This window comes from Cucumis melo, chromosome 12 (genome assembly GCF_025177605.1).
Source record: "Cucumis melo cultivar AY chromosome 12, USDA_Cmelo_AY_1.0, whole genome shotgun sequence".
Lineage (NCBI taxonomy): Eukaryota > Viridiplantae > Streptophyta > Magnoliopsida > Cucurbitales > Cucurbitaceae > Cucumis > Cucumis melo.
In genome coordinates this window covers 4,202,673-4,226,813 of record NC_066868.1, presented here as the reverse complement: position 1 = coordinate 4,226,813, position 24,141 = coordinate 4,202,673, and the positions used below count along the sequence as shown (strand labels likewise).

At 38.6% G+C, this 24,141-nt stretch overlaps 1 protein-coding gene across 1 annotated transcript in view; it reads left to right on the top strand.

Moving 5' to 3' along the window:
- The window catches only part of LOC103502942 (DNA-directed RNA polymerase III subunit 1), a 58,956-nt gene that overhangs the window by 29,775 nt on the left and 5,040 nt on the right, over positions 1-24,141 (top strand). Inside the window, exons 15-24 of the mRNA XM_008467068.3 lie at positions 841-1,075; positions 1,335-1,526; positions 4,556-4,654; positions 5,842-6,045; positions 6,158-6,460; positions 6,605-6,752; positions 6,873-7,024; positions 20,340-20,495; positions 20,575-20,691; positions 20,796-20,881. Coding sequence (XP_008465290.3) covers positions 841-1,075; positions 1,335-1,526; positions 4,556-4,654; positions 5,842-6,045; positions 6,158-6,460; positions 6,605-6,752; positions 6,873-7,024; positions 20,340-20,495; positions 20,575-20,691; positions 20,796-20,881 — 1,692 coding nt within the window. The remainder of the gene's footprint in view (positions 1-840; positions 1,076-1,334; positions 1,527-4,555; positions 4,655-5,841; positions 6,046-6,157; positions 6,461-6,604; positions 6,753-6,872; positions 7,025-20,339; positions 20,496-20,574; positions 20,692-20,795; positions 20,882-24,141) is intronic.

Sequence of the window (24,141 nt, the reverse complement as noted above, 5' to 3'; positions counted from 1 at the left end):
CTGGAGGAAATTTTTTATTTTGATTTGAGATCAAAATGGTTAATGCTGAATTTGGCTCCTATCAATTCTCTCCAAGGCATCATTTTCTAATTGAAATTTCCGAATTCATTTGGCTAAGAGCCCTGTTCTGAAGCTTCAAGTCAATGATGCCAATTCCACCTTCCAACAAAAGCTTTTTAACCTAATTGCATTTTAGGAGGTGATAGAGCCCTTTACCCTTAATCTGATATGAAAACTGTGACTGGCGATTCTGTCATGTCTCTTTTTACTGAAAATCTTGGTGAGCCCTCATCTGCACCTAGGTATGATGGAGTAGGTCAGCGTCTGGAATTTGCTCCAGGTGAGGCAGAGGAGCCGGGGTAGTCAGATGTGAAAACTGTGACTGGAGATTCTATCATGTGCTTCATGTCTCCTTTTACTGGAAATCCTGGAGAGCCCTCATCTGTACCTTTTCTGGATTTGTCCTTCGACCTGATTGCTAATTATTTTACCTCCATTTTCTTTTTGTTTCTCGACTCTAAGTTTAGTCTAGTAATTGGTGTCTAATATGTCTGATTTACGTTATTTATGGTCGGATATTGTTCATCTTTTGGCAGCTGCATCTACAAGATCAATAAATTCATTTTGTTTAACCAACGTAAAAATTATTAACTAGTTATTCATAGGTATTAAGTGCAGTCTTTGTTTTAAGTTGGACTGCTTATGTTGGAAGTTCAACAGCTCAGAGGTAGCTGCCAATTGATTAGCAATTATACTTGTTTCATGTAAAAAGTGGATGGTTAAAATGTAATAATTTTGTTGACATTAATGGTAATATTAAGAATATTTGCACGAATGCAGTGCTCGGTGGATAGGTAACCATGGTTTCTCTATTGGAATTGATGATGTCCAACCGGGAGATCAATTGGTTAAAAAAAAACAAACAACTATATTGGAGGGTTATCGTGACTGTGATAAGCAGATCAATTTATTCAACACAGGAAATTTACCTCCTGAAGCTGGTTGTGATGCTGCTCAAAGTTTGGAAGCTAAAATAACTCAAATTTTAAATGGTATTCGGGAGGCCACTGCAAATGTAAGATTGATTGGTTTATTTCCGTTCTTATATTATAAGTCCTATCATCTGCTGTCATCATGTCATGAATCTTACAGTGTATAAAGAATAACATATGCATGCAGTGACTGATATATTGTTCCTCAGGAATGAATGTTGTCTTCATATAGTTTTTTGACTGTTTATTCCATTACTTGTACTTCTTTTGAAGTTTGTTTTAATTTTAAATCATGTTTGTTATGCAATCCACTATATCTGATCTTGGAATTTTCTTCTGCAGGTGTGCATGCAAAACCTACATTGGAGAAATAGTCCGTTGATTATGTCTCAATGTGGTTCCAAAGGATCTCCTATTAACATTAGCCAGATGGTTGCTTGTGTTGGTCAGCAGTCAGTTGGGGGCCGCCGTGCGCCAGATGGATTCATTGATCGGAGCCTTCCCCATTTTCGTAGGAAAGCAAAAACTCCGGCTGTGAGTTCTGCATCTTCTTCTCCTTATTTGGAAAACTTATTAATTATTATTATTATCTTTTGTTTTTAACCAAAAACAAAATATTTGCATTGAAGAAATAAAAAGAGATAATCCTTAAAAGATACAGATCTTCCAAAAGAGTGAAAGAAAGAGATAAAACAAAATTATACGAGAAACATAGAAGCATTCAAACAAATATCTTGCAATGGAAAACCAGGAAAATGATTAGAAAGCGCCCGTTGTTTATTTTAAGAAATCCATTTATTTTTCTTAATTGGATTCCAACGCTATATGGAACCAATACTCCAAAAAGATTGAATTTTTTTGTGGGAACTTGCACAGAAGCCCGTCCTTACTCTTGACACAAGACAAGCTACAACATCGTCTACCATCTTTGGTGATCTCCCCTAGCTGGTGCAATCTTTGTAAGATGGATAATGAGACTCCAAGCCACCTCTTAATATTCTACCCTTTCTCAAAAAGATTTTGGACCCGCATTCTCTATGCTTCACTTGTTCTGTGGTCTTTCCTTCGGATGTCACTAGCTCTTATCTCTTGTGATCAAGGGACATCCATGCAAGGGTAGAAAGAGTCTCCTTGGATGCATGGCTCTGTAGAGCCTTTTTGTGGTTGGTATGGATTGAATGTAATAGTTGTCTCTTCAATGACAAAGAGCAACACTACGGCCTTTTTATTGAACAATGTAATAGACCTCTTCTAGAGGAAAGTTCACTGATATTAATTAAAGGGGATGTTACAATATCACTCCACCAATCAAGAGGGTGCCAGACTCCTTCAGTTGGCTAAACCAAAATAAACCCAAAAGCCTCCTAACATTACACAAAATACATTTATATATTAACCCACTCACCAACCTAAGACCATAAACATAACAGTAACAATTAAGTGGGTGAATTTCCCCTACTACCCCTCCTGACGTAAGAGTGTATTACTGGAGGCCTAACAAACATGTTCTCCACTTTGCTATCTCTTGGTATGAATTGTCTAAATTATTCCATTCTTAGAGTTTTGATTCACTTTTAACCAAATGGAGATTGAGATGTGGTTTGTAACTCCTTTTGTCTGTGGCTTCTTTCACCCTTCCCTTTTGTAAGTTCATAAATCAATGAAATCGTCTCTAACAAAAAAAAAAAAAAAAATCAATGTATTATTAATAGCCTTACAAGAACTGATCACATTTGTAGGGTGGAGTAATTCATTTTTGTTAGCAAGATCATTTTGCTCTTTATCTGCCTCTAAGTTGGTATTGACATAACACCTGTAGTTGCAATAAGAAGAGAACAAATAATATTCTACTAGAATTTTGAAGAGATAGGTTATTCTATTTTCTTCTATTTATTATATTAAATACAAATCCTTCTTACACAGTAGAACGACCATCAACCAAAGATATATGACAAACCTGTGCTCAATACTTAACATATATTACAAAAGATAGTAAGAAAATTCGACAAAGATAAATGACAGAGCTTTCGGCCCTCTCCCCATCGGATGCTCCAAAGCCCTTCAAAGTTTCCTCCGGCCAAGCTCCCATCAACTCTTCATCATCAGGTTCTTTCTCCTCTTTTGCTCTCCACTCATTAGTTAGATTGGGGTCAAGATTAAAACCGAAAAGAAAGAAATCTCCAAAGGTCTTCCCACATTGTCTCAATCCATTTTCGAAGTATTTTATTTGAAGGAAAAGATCAAGGAAGATCTTGTTTAAACATTCCTTAAGAGCCCAGATTCTTGAACATCAAGCTCCAGACATGTTAGCGGCAAACCGTGTCTTTGCTCAACCCTTAGTTCATTCCAGCAGTTTCAAGGATTTTTTAGAGACTAATCCAGGTTTATTGGAAGTTAGTTGTACCCAATTGCATGCTCCAGCCCATTCTACAAAGTCAGGTTCCAATTGCTCTCATCCTACGCAGTTTAAGTATGCTGATTTTTCTTTACCCAACTCGAATGTGAAATTCTTGAGGGGCTCCCCGAGCAAAACCCTTCTCCTTCCCTCTAGAAAAAAGGGGAAGGCCTCTTTCAACTCTTCTTTCAGTGTTAGTAGTACATAAATGGAGCAATTTGATTAGACAACCGATCATGAGGGGCAGAGACATTTTAAGCCTCTAGAAACTGATGTTAATGCCCTTTTCCAGTGCGAGGAAGACCCAGTTTTTGCCCTCTGCTACTCATCCTTTTCCCAGCCTTGCAAAATACTGGATAATCTAAAGTCAATAGTTGCTGATTGCAGTCTTATTCTAGTATGATCCTTCAAACGTCCATTTTAGTCCCTGTTGAACCATTGCTGCCTTTCCCAGATTTCTCTCGCATAGGTGGATGAGTTTAAGCCTTGCTGTTTGTGGTACTCTGCTTGATATTGTTTTTGTGTTTTGGCCTTCGTTTTTATGGCTTGCCAAAGGGGAGTATTTTCTGGGGAGTTATTTTGGAATCAGTTTCTGCCCGTTTTGGAAGATTTAGAGTTCCTCTAGGCTCTGGATGGCACTGACAAGAACAGTTTTTAGGCAGCTGGCTGCTTCTCTTTCTGCTCTCATATTGAAGATTTGGGTGTGCAAATTATTATATTCAAATGGACTCCTCTTGAGAGAGTTGTCAAGTTTTTCTTTGTATTTTGCTTTCCTACGGATGTTTCGTTTTGCTTTGTATTTTGCTTTTCTACGGATGATTCGCCTTGGAAAGGCTTTGTTCTGTTTGTTACTTTGTTTGTTCAGGCTGTCTTCTTTTTGTTGCCTAAGTTTTCACTTTAGTATGTTCTCTCCTAGTTCTTTTGCTCTTAGTTCGACACTCTTGTACTTTGAACTTAAGTCTCATATATTATCATTAATAAAAAGGCTTCTCTCCATTTCAAAAAATAAATCGGACAAATTACATTTTTTCTTGAGCTTCTTTGTCAAATTGATAATTATGTAATATATAACTTAATGGTTAAGTTTTCTACATTAAGCAGGATAGTTGATGTTGATTTTTTAAATTTATTTATTTTATTTATTATTTTACAAATAACTGTAACGCAGGCCAAAGGCTTTGTTGCAAATTCATTCTACAGTGGCTTGACGGCGACAGAGTTCTTCTTTCACACGATGGGAGGACGAGAAGGCCTTGTGGATACAGCGGTAGGGCTAACATCCATTAGCATTATAATAACTCAATGTTTATGGGAAAGTTAGTTTTACATTTTATTTTCCTTTTACTTTCCCTTTGTTTCTATCTAGGAAATAAGGATTTCAAACTGAGCGAACAAATTATTCAATGGGATGTTAACCCTGATTGTGTGACAGATAATAACAAATCAGGAAAAGTGCTACAATGATGCATAAAGGAAAATTTAAGAATGATACATGGAAGGGCTAAATTAGTAATAAATTTACGATAATGGAACTTTTTTTTTATTATTTTTAACACTAGAGACAAATCTTTTTATGAATATATGACAAAAAAGAGTGAAAATGAAAAAATAAAGACATACAAAGAAATAGGAAATCACACGATAATCTTAAAAACACAATTGGTAGTTTGAAGGTTTTATCGTTACTTTTAAGATCTTAACAGAAAAATTCATTAGTTGTAAGAAAATTATAAACTTAGAATAGAGGACAAAAGATCGATAAACTCCTATTTATAGATATACACTATAACTGTAAGAGTATCTTTTTTCCTTCAATATATTCCCAAATTCTTCAATTAATCTATGCTTTTAATTAACAATTTAAACCTCCCGCTTGACTATTTTGCCAATCCTCAAGATTGAAGCTGAAGATTATTATTTATAAATACATCGCATAAATAGGGCTATAAACTATTAGATATTAGATTAAGTATTACTTACAAATAAGATGAAGCTTAAACACGATTAAACTAAGAAGCACAAACGAAGACACAGATACTAGTTGATTCAAATGCGCTGAGTCCAACAAAATGTGAGTATCTCATATATGCAGGTCATGGTCACGTGGTCACATACTCAAAACTGAAGTGTCTGTATGTCATAACTTGTCAACAAATTAAACTTTTTGAGAACCTGGTGAATCTTTGAAGACTAATCTGAGTGTCGGGCCCCTTTTAAAGTGCTAGAGCAGTAGTATTGGTCATTTCTTGAGCAATAGAAAATTCTGGTTAGTCTTGAATTTCTAATGGGATGAGTGTAAAAATATAGTATTAGACTGAATTTGAGATTCATTATTGTTGAGATGAGTGAGTTGAAAATTATTTTATTATTTATTTATTGTTTTTTTTTTTTTTTTTGTGTAAAACTGAGTAAGTTGAAAGTTTTGAGGCACATGTTGAGAATAGTACTTTTCAGGTGAAAACAGCCGACACTGGTTACATGTCTCGTAGATTGATCAAAGCACTGGAGGACTTATCAATTTATTATGACAGCTCTGTACGAAATGCTGGTGGATGTATAGTTCAATTCTGTTATGGAGATGATGGAATGGATCCAGCACAAATGGAAGGAAAAAGTGGAGCACCTTTGAATTTTGAGCGGCTGTTTTTGAAAACCAAGGTTTGGAAGCATATCCCAGATGCGACATTTTTTCTTTTCTGCAAAGTTGTTACATTTTGGATATCAGCATATGTATATCAGCATAGTAAAAGTATCATTTTCGTTTTGACAGGCTACGTGTCCAAGTGATGGAAACAAAATCCTGTCTCCATCAGAATTTTCTGAGACGGTAGAAGACAGGCTCTCAAAAGATGATGCTTCTCCTGAGTGTGGTTGCTCTCCAGCATTTATTGGTTCTCTCAAGATTTTCCTCAACAAATACATTGAAGCACAAAAAAAATCATGGAGCACATTGTTGGCAGATAATGAAACAGCTGTAGACAAAAGCATCATCAGTAGTTCTGACAATGACAATATTGTGATTCGGAATAATGTAGTCCAGAATATAGCTGGTGTCACACACAGACAACTTCAGGTAGTTTTACAATGTTGCATAGTTTTCTTCATTATCTTCACTTCATGTTGTTCAAGTAGTTTATTAGATTGTACCTTGGGAAAGATTATAAAATGACAGTCTTCTCTTTTACTGGAAATTACTTTTGATTTGGGATAATTATAGGTTTTTCTGGACACGTGCTTGTCCCGCTACCATACCAAAAAAATTGAAGCTGGAACTGCCATTGGTGCCATTGGAGCTCAAAGTATTGGCGAACCTGGGACACAAATGACATTAAAAACTTTTCATTTTGCAGGAGTTGCTAGCATGAGTATCCATCATTTGGTTCTTTTTTCTTTTTCCATCTTGTTTTCGTTAACATATTCTATGCAATATTTGGGTGGTCCTGGGATATTATTGGTTCGCTTGTGATCTTTTAACTTGTTGATAGACGTTACACTTGGTGTTCCACGTATCAAAGAAATTATAAATGGAGCCAAAAGGATCAGCACTCCAATTGTCACTGCAGCACTTACGCATGATGATAATGTCAATATTGCCCGGATGGTAAAAGCTCGAATTGAAAAAACAAATCTAGGACAGGTATATAACGTAACTTGGACTATACCATTTTACTTTGGTATTATGCTTTTTCCTTATTGATTTGTCATTTTTTTTAATGAAAAACACTACTTTCATTGAGAATAAATGAAAGAAACACACGGGCATTCAAAAAATTAAGCCCACAAAAAGGGAGCTCCCTCTAAAAGATGGGACTCCAACTAAATACGATAGTATCAATCAAATAGTTATGGAAGGTCTTCGAAATCGAAGCCCACAAAGAAACATGGTAATGAACTAAAGACCAAATATCATTAGGATCCCTCTCCACACCACACCCCTAAACATCCTACTATTACGCTTGCCTCATAACACCCAAAGTGTTGAACAGAGCCTTGCCATCCATAAAAAGCGTCCCTTCTCTCCAAAAGGCGAGAAGAGGAGGAACTCTTCAATCACAACACTAGCTTCTTTGCAACGAACATGCATCAAACCACAAACATGCATCAAACCAAAGATGGAAGAAATCATTCCAAACACTACTCGCATCATCACAACGCTAGAGAATATGGTCCAAGTCATTCCTTCGCCTTCTGAGAAAGAAGACAACAAAATTGCCCAATAAGCGAAGGCAAGTTCCTTGCAAACCGATCCAACAAATTAACATGACCATGAAGATCCTGCCATGCAAAGAACTTGACGTTCTTGGAAATCTTCATCCTCTATAGCACATGATAGACTGACACACCTAAGGGAGAGGGATCAACCAAACATTGAGTAAAGACCTACATGTGAATCCTTCCACAGGATTAGGGCTCCAAAATTTGATGTCTCTTCTCTCTTTTCTAAAAGGGTGACCCTTAAGCAAAGAAAGAAAAGCAGCTACCTTCATCACCTCCTGATCAGAGAGAAAACACTTGAACCCGAAAGAAAGGGACCACGAGCTCCCATACCACACAGAATCGTCAGCAAAGTGATTTTTGAAGGAAGACAAATGATACAGACGAGGAAATATAGCACAAAGAGGTCTCTCTCTCAACCAATGGTCTTCCTATCTTTCCTCTCCACCACCACACAATGAACAAGGTTAACAAAAGAGGGGAGCTTTTTTGCAATATCTTTCCACAAATTCTGGTTGGTACCTTTAACCCCCTTGGACAACCACTTGAATGGATGGGGGCCATGTTTCCTAGCATTGATCCTATGCTGGAGAGTGTTGGGTTCAGTGGAAAAATGACAAAGCCATTCGGCTTACTAAGTCTCATTTCGCACCTTGAGATTCTCTATTTCAAGACCCCCCAAGAAACCGGTTCCTGGAAAACCTTCCATTTGATAATATGTGACCCCTTACCTTTCCCTTCCTCAACCTCTCGATAGTCTACACATACCACATGAGGCTCTGAAGAGGGAGAAGAAATAAACAGGATTACCTGTCAAAACTGACTTGATTAAGGTAGGCCTACCAGCTTTGGAAAAGAAACCTTTTTTTTTCAGGGAGCTAATCTGCCTAGAGACACTGCCAGCAATCAAATGTGTATAATATCTTTATTTGTACACATGCTCAAGTTTAATCGATAAATCTTTTATTAAAATATATAGTTTAAGTCTGAACTCAAACGTTGAATACGAGGATTGGGTTGAAATAAAATTCCATGTATGGGTTTGGAAGAGGGGTTTGGGCACTTGAAATAATATGATAGACCCCTAATTAGATTTGTTTAGAGCAGAAGGAAAAGTTAGTTATACCAGCTGGAGTTTGTTACATTAGTTTGTTATGTTAGTTGTAATAACACTCACATGTGAGTTAGTTAGAGGCTGGCAAGATTAGTATAAATACTAATAGAATTTAGGAGGAAGGATATGAGAATTTTGTAAGAAGATTTACTGTAATTTCTTGAAAGAGAGAAAGGCAGTAGAGAGAGAAAGGAATTGAGTTACTCAATTCCAGAATATACCCCTTATCAAAATCTAAATAGAAGAGGAAATTCATACCAAAAGGTGGTGTTCCATCAAATTGGTATCAGAGCGGTGAATCTTGGGAAGGAAATCAACAATGGAGCAAACGCAAATTGAAGAAAAACTGGAAGCCTTTGAACAAGAAGTGATTGGGATGAAGAAAGAATTAAGCAAAATTCCGGCAATTGAAGAAAATCTGAGATCCTTAACAAAGAGCCTCCGGCTGTTAAGAATTCAAGCCGAAAAAAATCAACAATTGTTGTTACAATGCGTTGAAACCATGGTGAAAGAAAAATCGATAGTGAGTGAACAAACAGTGAGTGAAAGAATCACAACGAATCTACCAGTGATGAAGAGTATAGTTGAAAGAGGAAGTACACCTATGAAAAGAATCGAGACCGAAGAACAAAGGAAGGAAATCGAAACTGAAGAGAAGGTGGGTGAAGAACAAACAAAGAAGATAGGAATTGAAGAAGATATAAGTGATCAAAACAAATTCAAGAAGGTAGAGTTACAGAGGTTTAGCGGCAAGAAGTTCGATTCATTTATTTTTTGGATCGAACGGAATTTCCAAAAATATGAACTGATCAATTCTGAGAGAGTAAACGTTGTTGTAATCAAATTCGATGGAACCACATTAGATTGGTCTCGGTCGAAGGATGAACACGATGCATTCAAGGATTGGTTGAGATTAAAACAGAGGTTGTTACTTTCTTTCCAATCAGTGAGGGAAGAACTTAGCCGCGGGCGATTTCTAGCAAACAAATCGGAAATCGTGGAAGATCGGCGAGAATTACCGGCGAGACCCAAAACGAAGATCCAAGTGAAAAAAAAGTTGCAGTTCGGAGACGCTGGAAGTGACTGGTTTCGATGGAAAAAAGACACCGGAAGTTGACTGGTTTCGATGGAAAAAGAAGACGGCATCAGTCGTGTGGATGAGAAGGAGGAAGAAAATGCTAGCAAATAGTGGTTGTCCGAGAAGGCGATACGAAAAGCGGAAGAGTTGCGTAAAGAAGGAGATGTTGCCGTGATGCTGATGACGTGGCAAAAAGGGATAGAAAAGGAGGTTAGAGGAAAGAAAACTAAACCCTAAAATTGTCGATAACAAACCAAAAAAAAAAAAAAGGAAAGAAAGCTGTAAACACACACACCTTGAGGACAAGGTGAATCTGAAAGGGGGGAGTAATGATAGACCCCTAATTAGATTTGTTTAGAGCAGAAGGAAAAGTTTGTTATACCAGCTGGAGTTTGTTACATTAGTTTGTTATGTTAGTTGTAATAACACTCACATGTGAGTTAGTTAGAGGCTGGCAAGATTAGTATAAATACTAATAGAATTTAGGAGGAAGGATATGAGAATTTTGTAAGAAGATTTACTGTAATTTCTTGAAAGAGAGAAAGGCAGTAGAGAGAGAAAGGAATTGAGTTACTCAATTCCAGAATGTACCCCTTATCAAAATCTAAATAGAAGAGGAAATTCATACCAAAAGGTGGTGTTCCATCATAATATTCCCTGGATTGGGTGCTCGGTGTTCTCTGTCCTAGCATTTTGCTGATTTTTCTGTTCAAGATTTATGTTTGAATTGGAGTTCTTTTATTTTCTGGGTTTAGTTTTGGTTGTGTTCGGATCTTTTAGGGTGCGTTTGGGGGAAGGGTTGATTTATGAAAGGGTTAGTGTTAAGATAAAACTAGTGTTAAGTTAAACCTAGTTTTATCATAACCCTTGTTTGGGGGAAGGGTTTAAAAATGTAGTTTTATGGTAATACGTGTTTGGGGGAAGGGTTAGGTGGGAAGAGTTATTGGGGATTTTATGATAAAATGTGTTTGGGGGAAGGGTTAGGTGGGGAGGATTAATGAGGATTTTATGATAAGATGTGTTTGGGGAAGGGTTAGGTGGGGAGGATTAATGAGGATTTTATGATAAGATGTGTTTGGGGAAGGGTTAGGTGGGTAGTTTAATGGGGATTTTATGATAAAATGTGTTTGGGGGAAGGGTTAGATGGGTAGTTTTATGGGAATTTTATGATAAAATGTGTTTGGAAGAAGGGTTAGGTGGGTAGGTTTATGTGGGTAGGTTTATGTGGATTTTATGATAAATTTGGGGGAAGGGTTAGGTGGGTAGGTTTAGCGAGGACGTGCAAGAACATTGCTACCATTTCTTCAACATCGACAAGTCGACGAAAGACTAGCCACATTTCTAAGTAAATGACATAGAATTGCGAATGTTCGCCTATCCATCCGCGTGCTCTGCCGACACACAAGATCTGACTCGTGTATCATGCGAAAGTAAGCAAGCTCCCTAATTCTATGGCGTATATCGGGCGGTGTATGTGGGAGACGCTTATTGTTGTTCATTAATAGCTTCAACGTTAGTAAAATCTGACGTTGGGTCAACGTGAATGCAGTTAGGACTCCAATAAGTGTTTGTTCAACCATTACAATGTATGTAAAGTTTCCTAAAAAACATGTACTAAGTGAATTAGTACAATATCGATATATATTGTGAAAAGATCCATAAACTTAGTAATATCCCTATTTCTTAAAACCATAAACATAGAACAAAAAAAGTAGATTATGAGTGACTAGAACATTGAAAATGATACATAAAATTAAAGAAGTTGAAAATGGAAGGCATGTAATTAACTATTTCCATGATACATAACGTACGTACTTGAGACGATAGTTTAAAAAAACCAAACAATAGTACTTAAAGACATATTTTCGAAGTTTATGAAATGTGTATTCCCTTAATATAATTTAATTAGTATCAAAATTTGTGATTATATTGAAAAAACACTATTAGTAAAAAGTTGTTCATATGGAAATTTATGATGATATTCAAAAAACACTATTAGGGAAGGGTTGTTGATATGCAAATTTATGTACATAAGACAAACAAGATGGTTAATATTTGTACATAACACACAATATAGAAGGTATGAAAAAAAAATATTACATATACATACCTTTTGTGACGACAAATCTTACCCGAAATGAACATTGAATGGGGAAACCGAAACAAGAAGTTTATTTTTAAATTCATAGCCTCAGAGTTTTTATTCCATTCAAAATAATGAATGGAATTCCATCATAGTTACAGATAAAAAAATAAAGGACATATAGGAAAAAGATCACAAAAACATAAGAGAAAAGGAGAACAACAACCTAAAATAAAAGGACATAAACATATACGAAAAGGAGAACAGAAACATATAGGAAAAGGGAAATTAAAACATATATGCTAACACAAATGAAGAATCAACAAACAGAGAAAAAGAAAAAGATAACTTACAAAAGATAAGTTAGAACCAGAGAGAGGATACAAAGAGAGACAAGAATGCAGTGAATGAAAAGAGGAAACGTGGTTATATATAGGGGAAAGATGGGGCAAGTTGAGAGGACTTTAATGGAGCTAAACCAAAAAATAAAGACCAAAGTAATGGACTGCAACCTATCTATCAATAAAAGAGATTTCTCTGCTACAACTAACATAAAGCATAGCAAAGTCCAAAGAGTCAAAGTCTATATACTGAAAGCTATACCAAAACCATACACTAAAAACAGATAGAAGAGACAACACTGGAAGGTATACAGAAAGGAAAACCAATATAGTATGAAAATAAATGAAGAATGTAACAATACAGAGAGATAAGATTAGAAGAAATGTAACAAAATTTGTAAGAAAATAATATGTAAGTATTGAAAGCAATTAACAACAACCCGAGACTTACGTGGAAACCCGAGAACCGGGAGAAAAACCACGATACTTTAGTTTTTATTATTTTTCTTATGAACAAAATACAATAGATACAAAGGGAGAATAAATAGAGTACAATAGGAATAAGAAAGGAAAAGATTTAGGAAATATTTAGAAAATAAAATCTTATATTTTATTCTTTCCAAAAGTACTAATTCTAACACTCCCCCTCAAGTTGGGAGGTAAATATCAATGAGTCCCAACTTGCTAACGCAAAGGTCGAAGTGTGGTCGGAGAAGCCCCTTGGTAAGAACATCAGCAATCTATTGGCTTGAAGGAATGTACGGAATGCATATGCTTCCACTGTCAAGTCTTTCTTTGATGAAATGCCGATCAATCTCAACATGTTTAGTTCTATCATGTTGAACTGGGTTGTTAGCAATACTAATAGCGGCTTTATTATCACAAAAAAGCTTCAATGGTGTCTCACATTCCTGATGAAGATCTGACAAGACTTTCTGGAGCCAGATTTCCTCACATATTCTCAGACTCATAGCTCTGTATTCAGCCTCAGCACTGCTCCTGGCCACAACACTTTGCTTCTTACTCCTCCAAGTTACAAGATTGCCCCAAACAAAGGTACAATAATCGGAGGTAGACTTTCTATCAATAACAGATCCTGCCCAATCTGAGTCAGTATATGCCTCAATGGTCTTTCTATTTGTTTTTCTAAACATTAACCCTTTACCAGGTGTATTTTTCAATCAGGATTCTGTTAACAGCTTCCATATGTTTCTCACAGGGTGTATTTTCTCTGAGATACGGAAATACCTTCTTTTGATCTAGCCACCTCCATTCCAAGGAAATATTTCAGATTTCCCAAGTCTTTGATTTCAAATTCATCACCCATTCTCTGCTTTAGTTGACTGATTTTTGTTTGATCGTCTCCAGTCAAAACAATGTCATCCACATAAACTATTAGAATAGCAATCTTTCCTGTCTTGGAAGCCTTTGTAAATAAAGTATGGTCAGAGTGCCCTTGACTGTACCCTTGGGACTTGACAAAGGTAGTGAATCTGTCAGACCATGCTCTCGGAGACTGTTTCAGACCATATAGAGATTTTTGGAGTTTACACACCTGCTGACCAAATTGGGCTTCAAATCCTGGTGGGGGGCTCATGTAGACTTCCTCCACAAGGTCTCCATTCAAAAAAGCATTCTTAACATCCAGCTGGTATAGAGGTCAATCTTTGTTCACAGCAACAGATAGCAGGACTCTAACAGTATTCAATTTAGCAACTGGAGAAAAAGTTTCTGAATAGTCAATACCATAGGTTTGAGTGAACCCCTTTGCAATTAACTTTGCCTTGTGTCTATCAAGCGTACCATCTACTTTGTATTTGAGAGAGAATACCCATTTGCATCCTACAGTTTTATGTCCCTTGGGTAGAGCACAGATCTCCCAAGTTCTATTCTTTTCGAGAGCCTTCATCTCTTCCATAACAGCATTCTTCCATTCAGGACACTCTAGAGCAGTGTAGATATTTTTCGGTATTATGGTAGAGTCAAGGCTTGCTGTAAACGCTCTAAACTGTGGAGAGAGATTATCATAGGAAACATAGTTGCAAATGGGATGTTTAGTGCATGATCTGGTACCTTTTCTCAATGCAATTGGAATGTCAAGAGAGGGATCATACTCATCAAGTTTTCTTGTATGACCCTGTTCAGCTTCATCGTTACTGGTTTCTATTCTAACCTCAGTCTCATCATCACGGTTCTTTTCTTCCATATTTTCAAGAACAGCAACATCAGACTTGTCATTCTCACTCATTGTATTATTAGTACAAGGTTTTGTAGGGTTTTCCATACCTTGGTCTCGAGGAGGTTCGAAATTTTGGACTGGAGCCGGCGGTTGACTAGTGGGGGACCCAACTTCCTTTCTGAGATTCCTCCTGTAATATGTTTTCCAAGGAACTTGGTTTGTGGGTAAGATTATGGGATGAGGATCAATGTCAGACACGGTAATAGGAGTAGGTTCAACAAATTCAAAGGTGCTGTTAGACTCTTCACTCACATTCTCCCCCTGAAGATGGCTAATGGGAAAGTAGGGTCGGTTTTCACAGAAAGTAACGTCCATAGTGACAAAATATTTCCTAGACGGCGGGTGAAAACATTTATAACCGCGTTGGTGAAGGGGATACCCAACAAACACACAGGCCTGAGCTCGAGGGGTAAATTTGGTCTGATTAGGGCCGAAATTATGGACATAGGCGGTGCACCTAAACACACGAAGAGGAACCTCAGAAACAAGACGAGTAGAGGGGTAAGACTCCTTAAGACAATCTAAGGGAGTCTGAAGGTGGAGGATACAAGAAGGCATTCTATTGATTAAGTGAGTAGCTGTAAGAATAACATCTCCCCACAGGTATGATGGAAAGGAAGTGGAAAGCATAAGTGAACGTGCTACTTCCACAAGGTGTCGGTTTTTTCGTTCGGCCACTCCATTTTGTTGAGGAGTGTAGGCACATGAGGTTTGGTGAACAATCCCCTTGGAGACTAGAAATTCACTAAGGTTATGGTTTTGGAATTCCCGACCATTATCACTTCGAAGAATTGCAATTTTTGTATGAAATTGTGTTTTGATAGTATGATAGAAGTTTTGGAAAATGGATGGAACCTCGGATTTATCTATGATAAGGTAGACCCAGGTAAGACGGGTATGGTCATCAATGAAAGTTACAAACCACCGCTTTCCCGAGGAGGTGATGACCTTGGAAGGACCCCAAACGTCACTATGGATGAGGTTAAACGGTTGTGTAGGTTTATATGGTTGTGAGGGAAAAGAGACTCGATGTTGTTTAGCCCGGATACACACATCACAAGATAGAGAAGATATATCAAGTTTAGAAAAAAGGTGGGGAAATAAATATTGCATATATGTAAAGTTTGGGTGGCCCAGTCGAAAATGCCACAACATACAGTCTTGTTCAGAAGTGCTAAAGTAGGATGACAGTAAACTAACCCTAGACAAACTACTACATGAGGTATCATCATCGAGGATGTAAAGTCCCCTGCTATGCCGGACAGTGCCAATCGTCCTCCCCGAGCTCATGTCCTGAAAATAAACCGATTCAGGTAAGAAGATAGCTTTACAATGCAACTCACGAGTGATCTTGCTTATAGATAACAAATTGTAAGACAGTTTAGGGACATGCAAAACATTCTGGAGAGCAAAACCGTCAAAGGGAACTATTTGTCCTTTGCTAGCGATCGGAACTAGAGAGCCATCGGCTATTCGGATTTTTTCATTACCGGCACACGGGGCATATGAGATAAAGTGTTCCGAAGAACCTGTCAAGTGATATGTAGCCCCCGAGTCTAAGATCCAGAGATTCTTCCCATCAACGCTAATAAGCCCAAGGGACTGAGGCATACCTGACTGAGCAATGGCACCCAGAGTCGGAGTCTTGGTCTGGCTCGCAGTAGGATCAATTGATTGAGAAGTGCTAGCAGGTGTAGTCTCACTAATGTAGGCACGTCCTGAGTTCTGTTTCTCGTTGGAGGACCGTTTCTTACCTCCTGGGGGACGACCGTGGAGTTTCCAACACTGATCATTGGTGTGCCATTGTTTCTTGCAGTGCTCACAGACAGGAATTGACTTCCCATTATTCTTGTCACTGTCATGATTTGAGGGCCGAGCGCTAAAGGCAGCGGAGTCAATGGTAGGGGTAGTCAATACACCCATGGCATTAGTGCGATCCTCTTCCAGGCGGACTTCAAAACAAACTTTCATTAGGGAGGGAAGAGGTCTTTGTCCGAGTATACGACCACAAACATTATCAAATTTGGGATTAAGTCCTGCAAGGAAGTCATAAACACGGTCAGCCTCTTCAAGTTTAGCATATTGTGTACTGTCATTTGGTGTGTCCCAAACTGTCTCTCTGCACAAATTCATCTCTTGCCAGAGGAGAGAGAGCTTGTTAAAATAGGTAGTTACGTCCAGGGTCCCTTGTTTGCAATTATGGACCTGTTTTCGCAGTGTATATAACCGAGAGGCATTCTGTCGTTTCGAGTAAAGGGTCTGAGTTGTATCCCACAAATTTTTTGCTGTGGCTGCATATAGTAGAGGCTTGCCGATCTGTGGTTCCATACTATTAATCAGCATGGATCGAATAAGTGAGTCCTCTCCTTTCCATAGTCGTTCCAAGGCGTCTCCTGGTGGAGGACGTACAGTCTCTCTAGTTAAGAAGCCGAACTGGTGTCGACCTTCGAGGAACATCTTTATTGATTGGGACCAAGAAAAATAATTTTGACCATTTAATTTTTCGCCTGAAAAATTCCCTGTAGACGAACCCAAAGAGCCAGTTATATAATTTGACTGTGAATTAGGGAACGAAGTTACCGGGTTCTTGGAATACATCGGCATATCGGTTGGTTTGGAATGCGTTGAAGATTCGCCCGCTTCAATGTCCGATCTGTTTTGGGGTTGATCAATTCCGTTACCAGAAAACAGCGGTTGCTGTAAAGAGTCAACGTACAGCTGCTGCTTACTGTACTGATTTGACAGATTTACGGTTGAGGGTTGCTGTCCGGAGCTCATAGACGGCGCGTGAGAATGTGGATGGTCGGAAGGGTTTGACGGTTGGACATCCGACGGCGCGTAAAAGGGAATGGGATGGGCGGTGACGTGAAACGGCGGCGGCGCGTGGGCTCACGTGCCGGACACGAGCGGCGCGTGAATCATCTTCTGGTCAGACGGCGGCGCGTACGGCTGCGGAACCACTCCCGTTGGGTAGATCGGCGGTTTCTGTAGGTTCTGGAGCAGTTTCTCCATGGCGGCGGCGGTGACGGGTTCAGTTTCGATCTGGGTTTCTCCTAGGTTATTTTCTAGGGTTTCGTTATTGCTTTGCTCTGATACCATATTGAAAGCAATTAACAACAACCCGAGACTTACGTGGAAACCCGAGAACGGGGAGAAAAACCACGATACTTTAGTTTTTATTATTTTTCTGATGAACAAAATACAATAGGTACAAAGGGAGAATAAATAGAGTACAATAGGAATAAGAAAGGAAAAGATTTAGGAAATAAAATCTTATATTTTATTCTTTCCAAAAGTACTAATTCTAACCGTAAGAAAAGAATACAAGAATAGAAGAATTGTAAAAAAATAGAAGAATTGTAACAAAATTTGTAAGAAAAGAATAGAAGAATTGTAACACATGGCCGGAAAAGCTAAAGCAATAACTGAGAAGACATGGCAACAATACAGAACACGTGGCCGGAAAAGGTAAAGCAATAACAGAGAGAAGACATCACAAGAATACAGAACACATGGCCGGAGAAGGTAAAGCAATAACAGAAGACATGGGCGCAATAATACAGAACACATGGCTAGAGAAGGTAAAGCAATAACACAGAAGACATGGGCGCAATAATACAGAACACATGACCGGAGAAGGTAAAGCAATAACACAGAAGACATGGGCGCAATAATACAGAAGACATGGCCGCCAAAGGTAAAGCAATAACACAGAAGACATGGCCGCAATAATACAGAACACATGGCTGCAAAATGTAAACAAATAAGACAGAGACACAACAGAATGCAAAGAAATACATACATTCCAAAAGAAATCAGTTTCAATTCAAAATTGGAACTCATCATCGGCTTAAAAAAAAATGGATTCTAAACTCCAATACCTCCCTACCAAGCTCCATCGGCATCCATTGGCAGAGTGAAGTTTCTGTTTTCTTAGTGAAGGAATAACCAAATGCCAAGCGAAACACCTAGCCGCATAATGGAACCGCGAGCGGCAAGGAGTAAAGAAGGAGCCAAAACCCTAGATTCCAAAAGGAAATCGTGTTCGGAGCCGACGACGTTGAACAGTCGGCTTCAACAAACACAGAAATCCTTTCGGGAGTGAGAGAGACGGATGAGAGAGATGCAGAGAGAGATTCGGCGTAACGAAATCGGGTTTCATCGCGAAAACACAACGGCGGAATGGATTAAAGGATGAAGACGAAACAGAAAGTGCGGGTTAGGATGGTTGAGGGAGAAGACGACAAAACGAACGAAATGGATTAAAGGATGAAGACGAAACAAAACGAAATGGAGCGGAGAACACAGAACGAATAGAAACCCTCGATTCGTTGAGGGAGAAGACGAAAGAAAACAACACGTAGTCGATTCCTTGAGAGAGATGAAACAAATGGAGATGAAACAAATGGAGAAGACGAAACAAAACGAAGGAAATGGATTAAAGGATGAAGACGAAACAAAACGATATGGAGCGGAGAACACACAACGAGCAGAAACCCTCGATTCGTTGAGGGAGAAGACGAAACGAAACAACACGAAGTCGATTCCTTGAGGGAGATGAGAGAAAGAAGAGAAAAACGAAAATATTTTCGATGAAGAAGGGTTGAGGAGAAGATTGAACACGGTTTCAACGCGGAAATGGAAGACGGATTGAGGGGAACGACGAAACCGGATTAACGAAAAGGGGGAAAACGCGAATCGGCGTTGGAAGCGGCAGACGAAAACGGGTTAAGGAAACCCTAAAACTATGGTTTCCTTAACCTTCGGCCCAAACGGGGGTTAGGATTAGGCTAACCTAAGCCCATTGTCCCAACCCTAACCCCAAATGGGCCCTTAGATTTTGTTTTGGTTGAGTTTATTGTTTTTACTCTCCTTGTATTTTAAGCATTCAACTCTTTTCATTATATCAATAAAAAGTTTTTGGTTCAACGAATCCATTGTTTTCTTTAATTTTTTTCAATGAAAATAAGACTTTTCATTAATGAAATGAAAAGAGAGTCCGATGATCATAATATAAAGAAACATAATAAGCAAAGTAACGAAAATATAACCAGAAGAAGCCCTAGATGAAGTCAGAAAAGTAAAGCAATATTAATCAAGTAACCCACAACGGAACAAATTGGCTCTTGGAACAAAAACCATTGAACCATGTGTAGCAAGGACCATGCAAAGTAGTGAAAGAAGACCAAAACTTCAAAAACAAACGTAGATCGAGACTTCAACACTGCTTCAGAAATCTTGAGACACAAGATCCTTCCAACTGAAAAATTTTCCATCGAAGGCAAAATTTGTAACTCTAAGGCTTTACAGCTTTGGCAACAAAGGATGCTTGAAAATGAAGCCAAAGCAGACTGGACTGCTTGGATCTCAAACAAAACACCAAGATGATAGATTATCCAGCAGCAATTTTGCCCAAGAGAAGAACTGCTTCAGGTATATAAACTCCAATGACCTCTTGAACATGAAAAGGATGGCTTTCTGGATATAAGAAAGCCTCCTTTACACTCTGCTTCATTAATCGCTTGGGAAGGGGTCCTCTCAACCCCTTGCCCTTAGGCCTGTGTTCCTCTTTTGACTTGTTTGAATATGCTACTCTGTTTCCTATTAAAAAATAACGAAAAAAAACCTCCTTTATAGATGCAAACATAATTCAGCCCCTTTTCAACATAAAGAGACGCTATAGCTATCAATTTCAGAAAATGCAGCAGCAACTTGCAATTAAGCGATAGCCATCTTATTCCACAAGACTAATGGTTTTCATCTGAAGAAGACTTCAAACTTTATATTCTGAAATCAAATCAAGTATTTTCTTCCTCAATTTTGTGGTGAGCCTAATGGTTTTCATCTGAACTGATCTTTTCTGGTATCTCTCTATTGATCAGATTGCCAAATGCATCCAAATTGTAATGAGTTCGAGATCAGCTTTAATAGAAATCAAACTTGACATGGAAAAAATCAGAGATGCAGAACTCTACGTAGATGCCAATGTTGTCAAACAGGCAATTCTCGTTACTCCAAAACTGAAACTGAAACATGAGGTAAGCTAAATTATTGATTCTTTCACTCATTTGACCAATTTCAATTCCATTTTATCTCAAATACCACATTGTTTTGCAGCATATCAATGTTTTGGATGATAGAAAGTTGCGTGTGCTTCCTCAAGATGCAGATAGGAATAAACTTCATTTTAATCTACACTTCCTTAAAAACATGCTTCCTGGAGTTGTTGTAAAGGTGAGCATACTAATATTTTTAACCAGTATAGACGAAAGATTTGTTTTGTTTTGTTTTTTTTCTTTTAACGTTTAGGAGATACATAACAAACTTCTGGATGTCAGGGTATAAAAACTGTAGGGCGTGCCGTCATCAAAGAGGAAAAAGACAAAGCAAGAAACGCCAAAAAGTTCAGTTTGTTGGTTGAAGGGTTAGTTTATTTCTTTTTCCTGCTTCAAATTTGATTAGTTGTTCTTGTTTTAATTGGATAAGCACTGACCAAACTCTGTTAAATCAAATAAATAAATTGAAGTGACTAGAAAACTGTCTTGAATTTGTTGAGCACGCTTGGCTCTTAAATATTAAATAAGGGATAAGAAGTTGGTTAGTAGGCTGTTAGACTTTTTTTCCTTTTTCTTTTTCTTCCTTGGTGTTCAAGTCTGCCTGAACAAATAGTAGCGAGATAAAGGGATGATACCCTTAATCTGTGTACATATTGTTCTGATTGTTTCCACGAGATTTTGAGTGTTTAAACCCATTCTTAGTTTTGATGTTCTAAAATCAAATTTGTTAGATATTATTTTAAATAAGCTTTCACCTATCAGTTTAAGCTTTTGGGCCAATCAGCGATTTTAGATGGTAATAGAGTAGTGTGGTTTAGGAGGTTCTGTGCTCAAATCCTTGCATTGGTATTTCCTCCCCCAGTTAATATTCTATTAGACCCCAATTGTCCACATGTACAAATGCAAAGGCAAGAAGGTATTTAATCTTGAGACAAACCGGGGAGAGATAATAGGAGAAGGGAGTATACCGGATGGAACCCACTAAGAATGGGAGGTATATGAAGAAGATTTTAGGGATTGGTGCAGGTAGGTATTATTTTGTAATGGCTGCTGAAGCTTTTAGAGGGAGAGGTTGCCAGCCTTCTCGAAGGAATTGGACTTGTCTTTATTTCCCTTACTTTTTTTGTCTTTGGATCGTTTGTGAACATTGTATTTTGGTTATCAATATATCTACTCCAGAGTGCTGCCTCTGTTTCTACCATTGTTGGGATTTTACTGATTTTCAGGTGGAGCAACCTAACAAATTGGTATCAGAGTCGTAAGATCTAGGGACTGTGACACAATCAATGGCATAGAAACAACTGGAGGAAAGGTTGGAAACGACGGAGAGAAAGGTCCTAGGTGGAGCAACCTAACAAATTGGTATCAGAGCCGTAATCTGGGGAACGTTAGACAATCAAGGGCACATAAACAACTAGAGGAAAGGTTGAAGATGACGAAGAAAGAAGTCCTAGGACCGAAGGAAATGATGCTTGAGCTGAAGAAAGTGGTGGAGAGAATAGCCGAGGACATGAACGAAAACAACACGAGCCGGCGTAAGGATGAATCATATTCGTCCTATGGTTCAACCTTGAAGTTGAAGGAAAAGATGGACGACACAGATACCTCAATAGAGATGGGAATGGGAACGATGGATAGAAGCAAATACAAGAAACTGGAGATGTCAGTTTTCACCGAGGAGAGCCCCGAATCATGGGTCTCTTGTGCCGAGCATTTTTTTGAAATCAATGACTTAGCGGAGGCGGAGAAGGTCAAGGTAGTTGTGGTCAGTTTCGGCCAGGATGAAGTTAATTAGCTTCGACGGAGTAACAACCGCAAGAAGGTGGAGACATGGGAGGATTTGAAAGGAAGAATGTCCAAATATTTTCGAGAATTCGAGGAAGGGATCTTAGGGGTGAGTCTCATTCGGATATCTTAAGACGGGATGTACAATGACTCTGTGAAGAAGTTCCTAAATGATTCTGCCCCTCTGCCGGAGATGGCCGAAAGCGTTTTGATGGACGCATTTGTGACCGGATTGGAACCTATGTTGCAAGCGAAGGTAGTGAGTAGACATCCAAAAACCTTGGAGGCCTGTATGAAGGAGGCCCAGTTGGTGAACAATAGGAACCTAGCCCTAAAATGCTGAAGAGAGTGGGGCAATCATGGGTCGAGAAGAGCAAAAGCCCAATCATAAAAAAAAATGGATTGGGAATTGACAGACACATAAAAACGAGTTTCCTATGCGTCAACTCACCATTCCCATAAGAGAGAACTACACAAAAGGGGAACCGCTGGTGAAGAGACTATCAGATGTGGAACTTTGGGCTCGGCTGGACAAGGTCCCATGTTTCAAATGTAATGAGAAGTATTCCGAGGGACACTGCTGCAAGGTAAAGGAAAATAGGGAATTGATGTTTATCATGAATGAGGAAGAAGGGGAGGATGAAGATGTGCCGACAGTTGAAGGGTAACAGGAGATCGTTGAGCTGAAAATTGTAGAAGTGCTAGAAGATATCGAGGTGGAGCTTCGAACCATTATGGGTTTTACCGCCAAAGGAACTTTGAAACTAAAGGGGATTGTAAAAGAGAAAGGGGTGGTGGTGATGATTGACAGTGGGACCTCTCATAACATTCACCAGAGGTTAGTAGATGAATTGGGATTAAAGATTGTTGAGGAAGCAAGATTCGGAGTTACAGTTGGGGATGGAACTGTTCGAGCGGGGTGGGGGCTATGCAAAAGGGTGGAAGTTAAACTGCTGGAATTAACCATTATAGAGGATTTCTTGGCGATTGAACCGGGAAGAATGGACGTGATTTTGGGGATGCAATGGCTTTGAAACATGGGTTCTATGGGAGTTCGTTGGCCTTCAATGACTATGGCATTCATGGGAAGGAATCGACCCATCTTACTCAAGGGAGATCCTTCTTTGACTAAAGTGGAATGCTTGTTGAAAACAATTACAAAGACATCGGAAGAAAACAATCAATGGTTTTTAATAGAATTCCAAAATGTTGAAACCGAAGAAAACCTCAATTGGGTTGAGGAGATTGTAGAAAAAGGAGAGGAAGAAGAGTTGATCATGATCCATGATCAAATTCTTACTCAAACGGTACGAAGACATTTTTGCTACTCCAACGGGCCTCCTCCCGCGAAAGAAGTGGATCACTATATTCTGACCATGGTAGGACAAAAACTCATCAATGTGTGCTCATATGAATATGGGCATCTTCAGAAGGAATAAATCGAGAAACTGAGATGCTACTAGCAAGGATAATTAGACCTAGCCGCAGCCTTTATTCAAGCCCCGTTCTCTTAGTGAAAAAAAGAGATTGGGGATGGCACTTTTGCGTGGATTATCGAAAACTAAATCAAGTTACAATCTCAAACAAATTTTCGATACCAGCCATTGAAGAACTTTTAGACGAACTACATGGGACAACGGTTTTCTCCAAACTCGACTTTCGCTTGGGATATCATCAAATAAGAATGAGACAGGAGGATATAGAAAAGAATTCCATCTAAACCCATGAAGGACACTACAAGTTTTTGGTGATGTCTTTCGAGCTAACCAATGCCCCTGCAACCTTCCAATCCTTAATAAATCAGGTATTTCGACCCTTCTTGAGGCGTTTTGTGCTCGTCTTT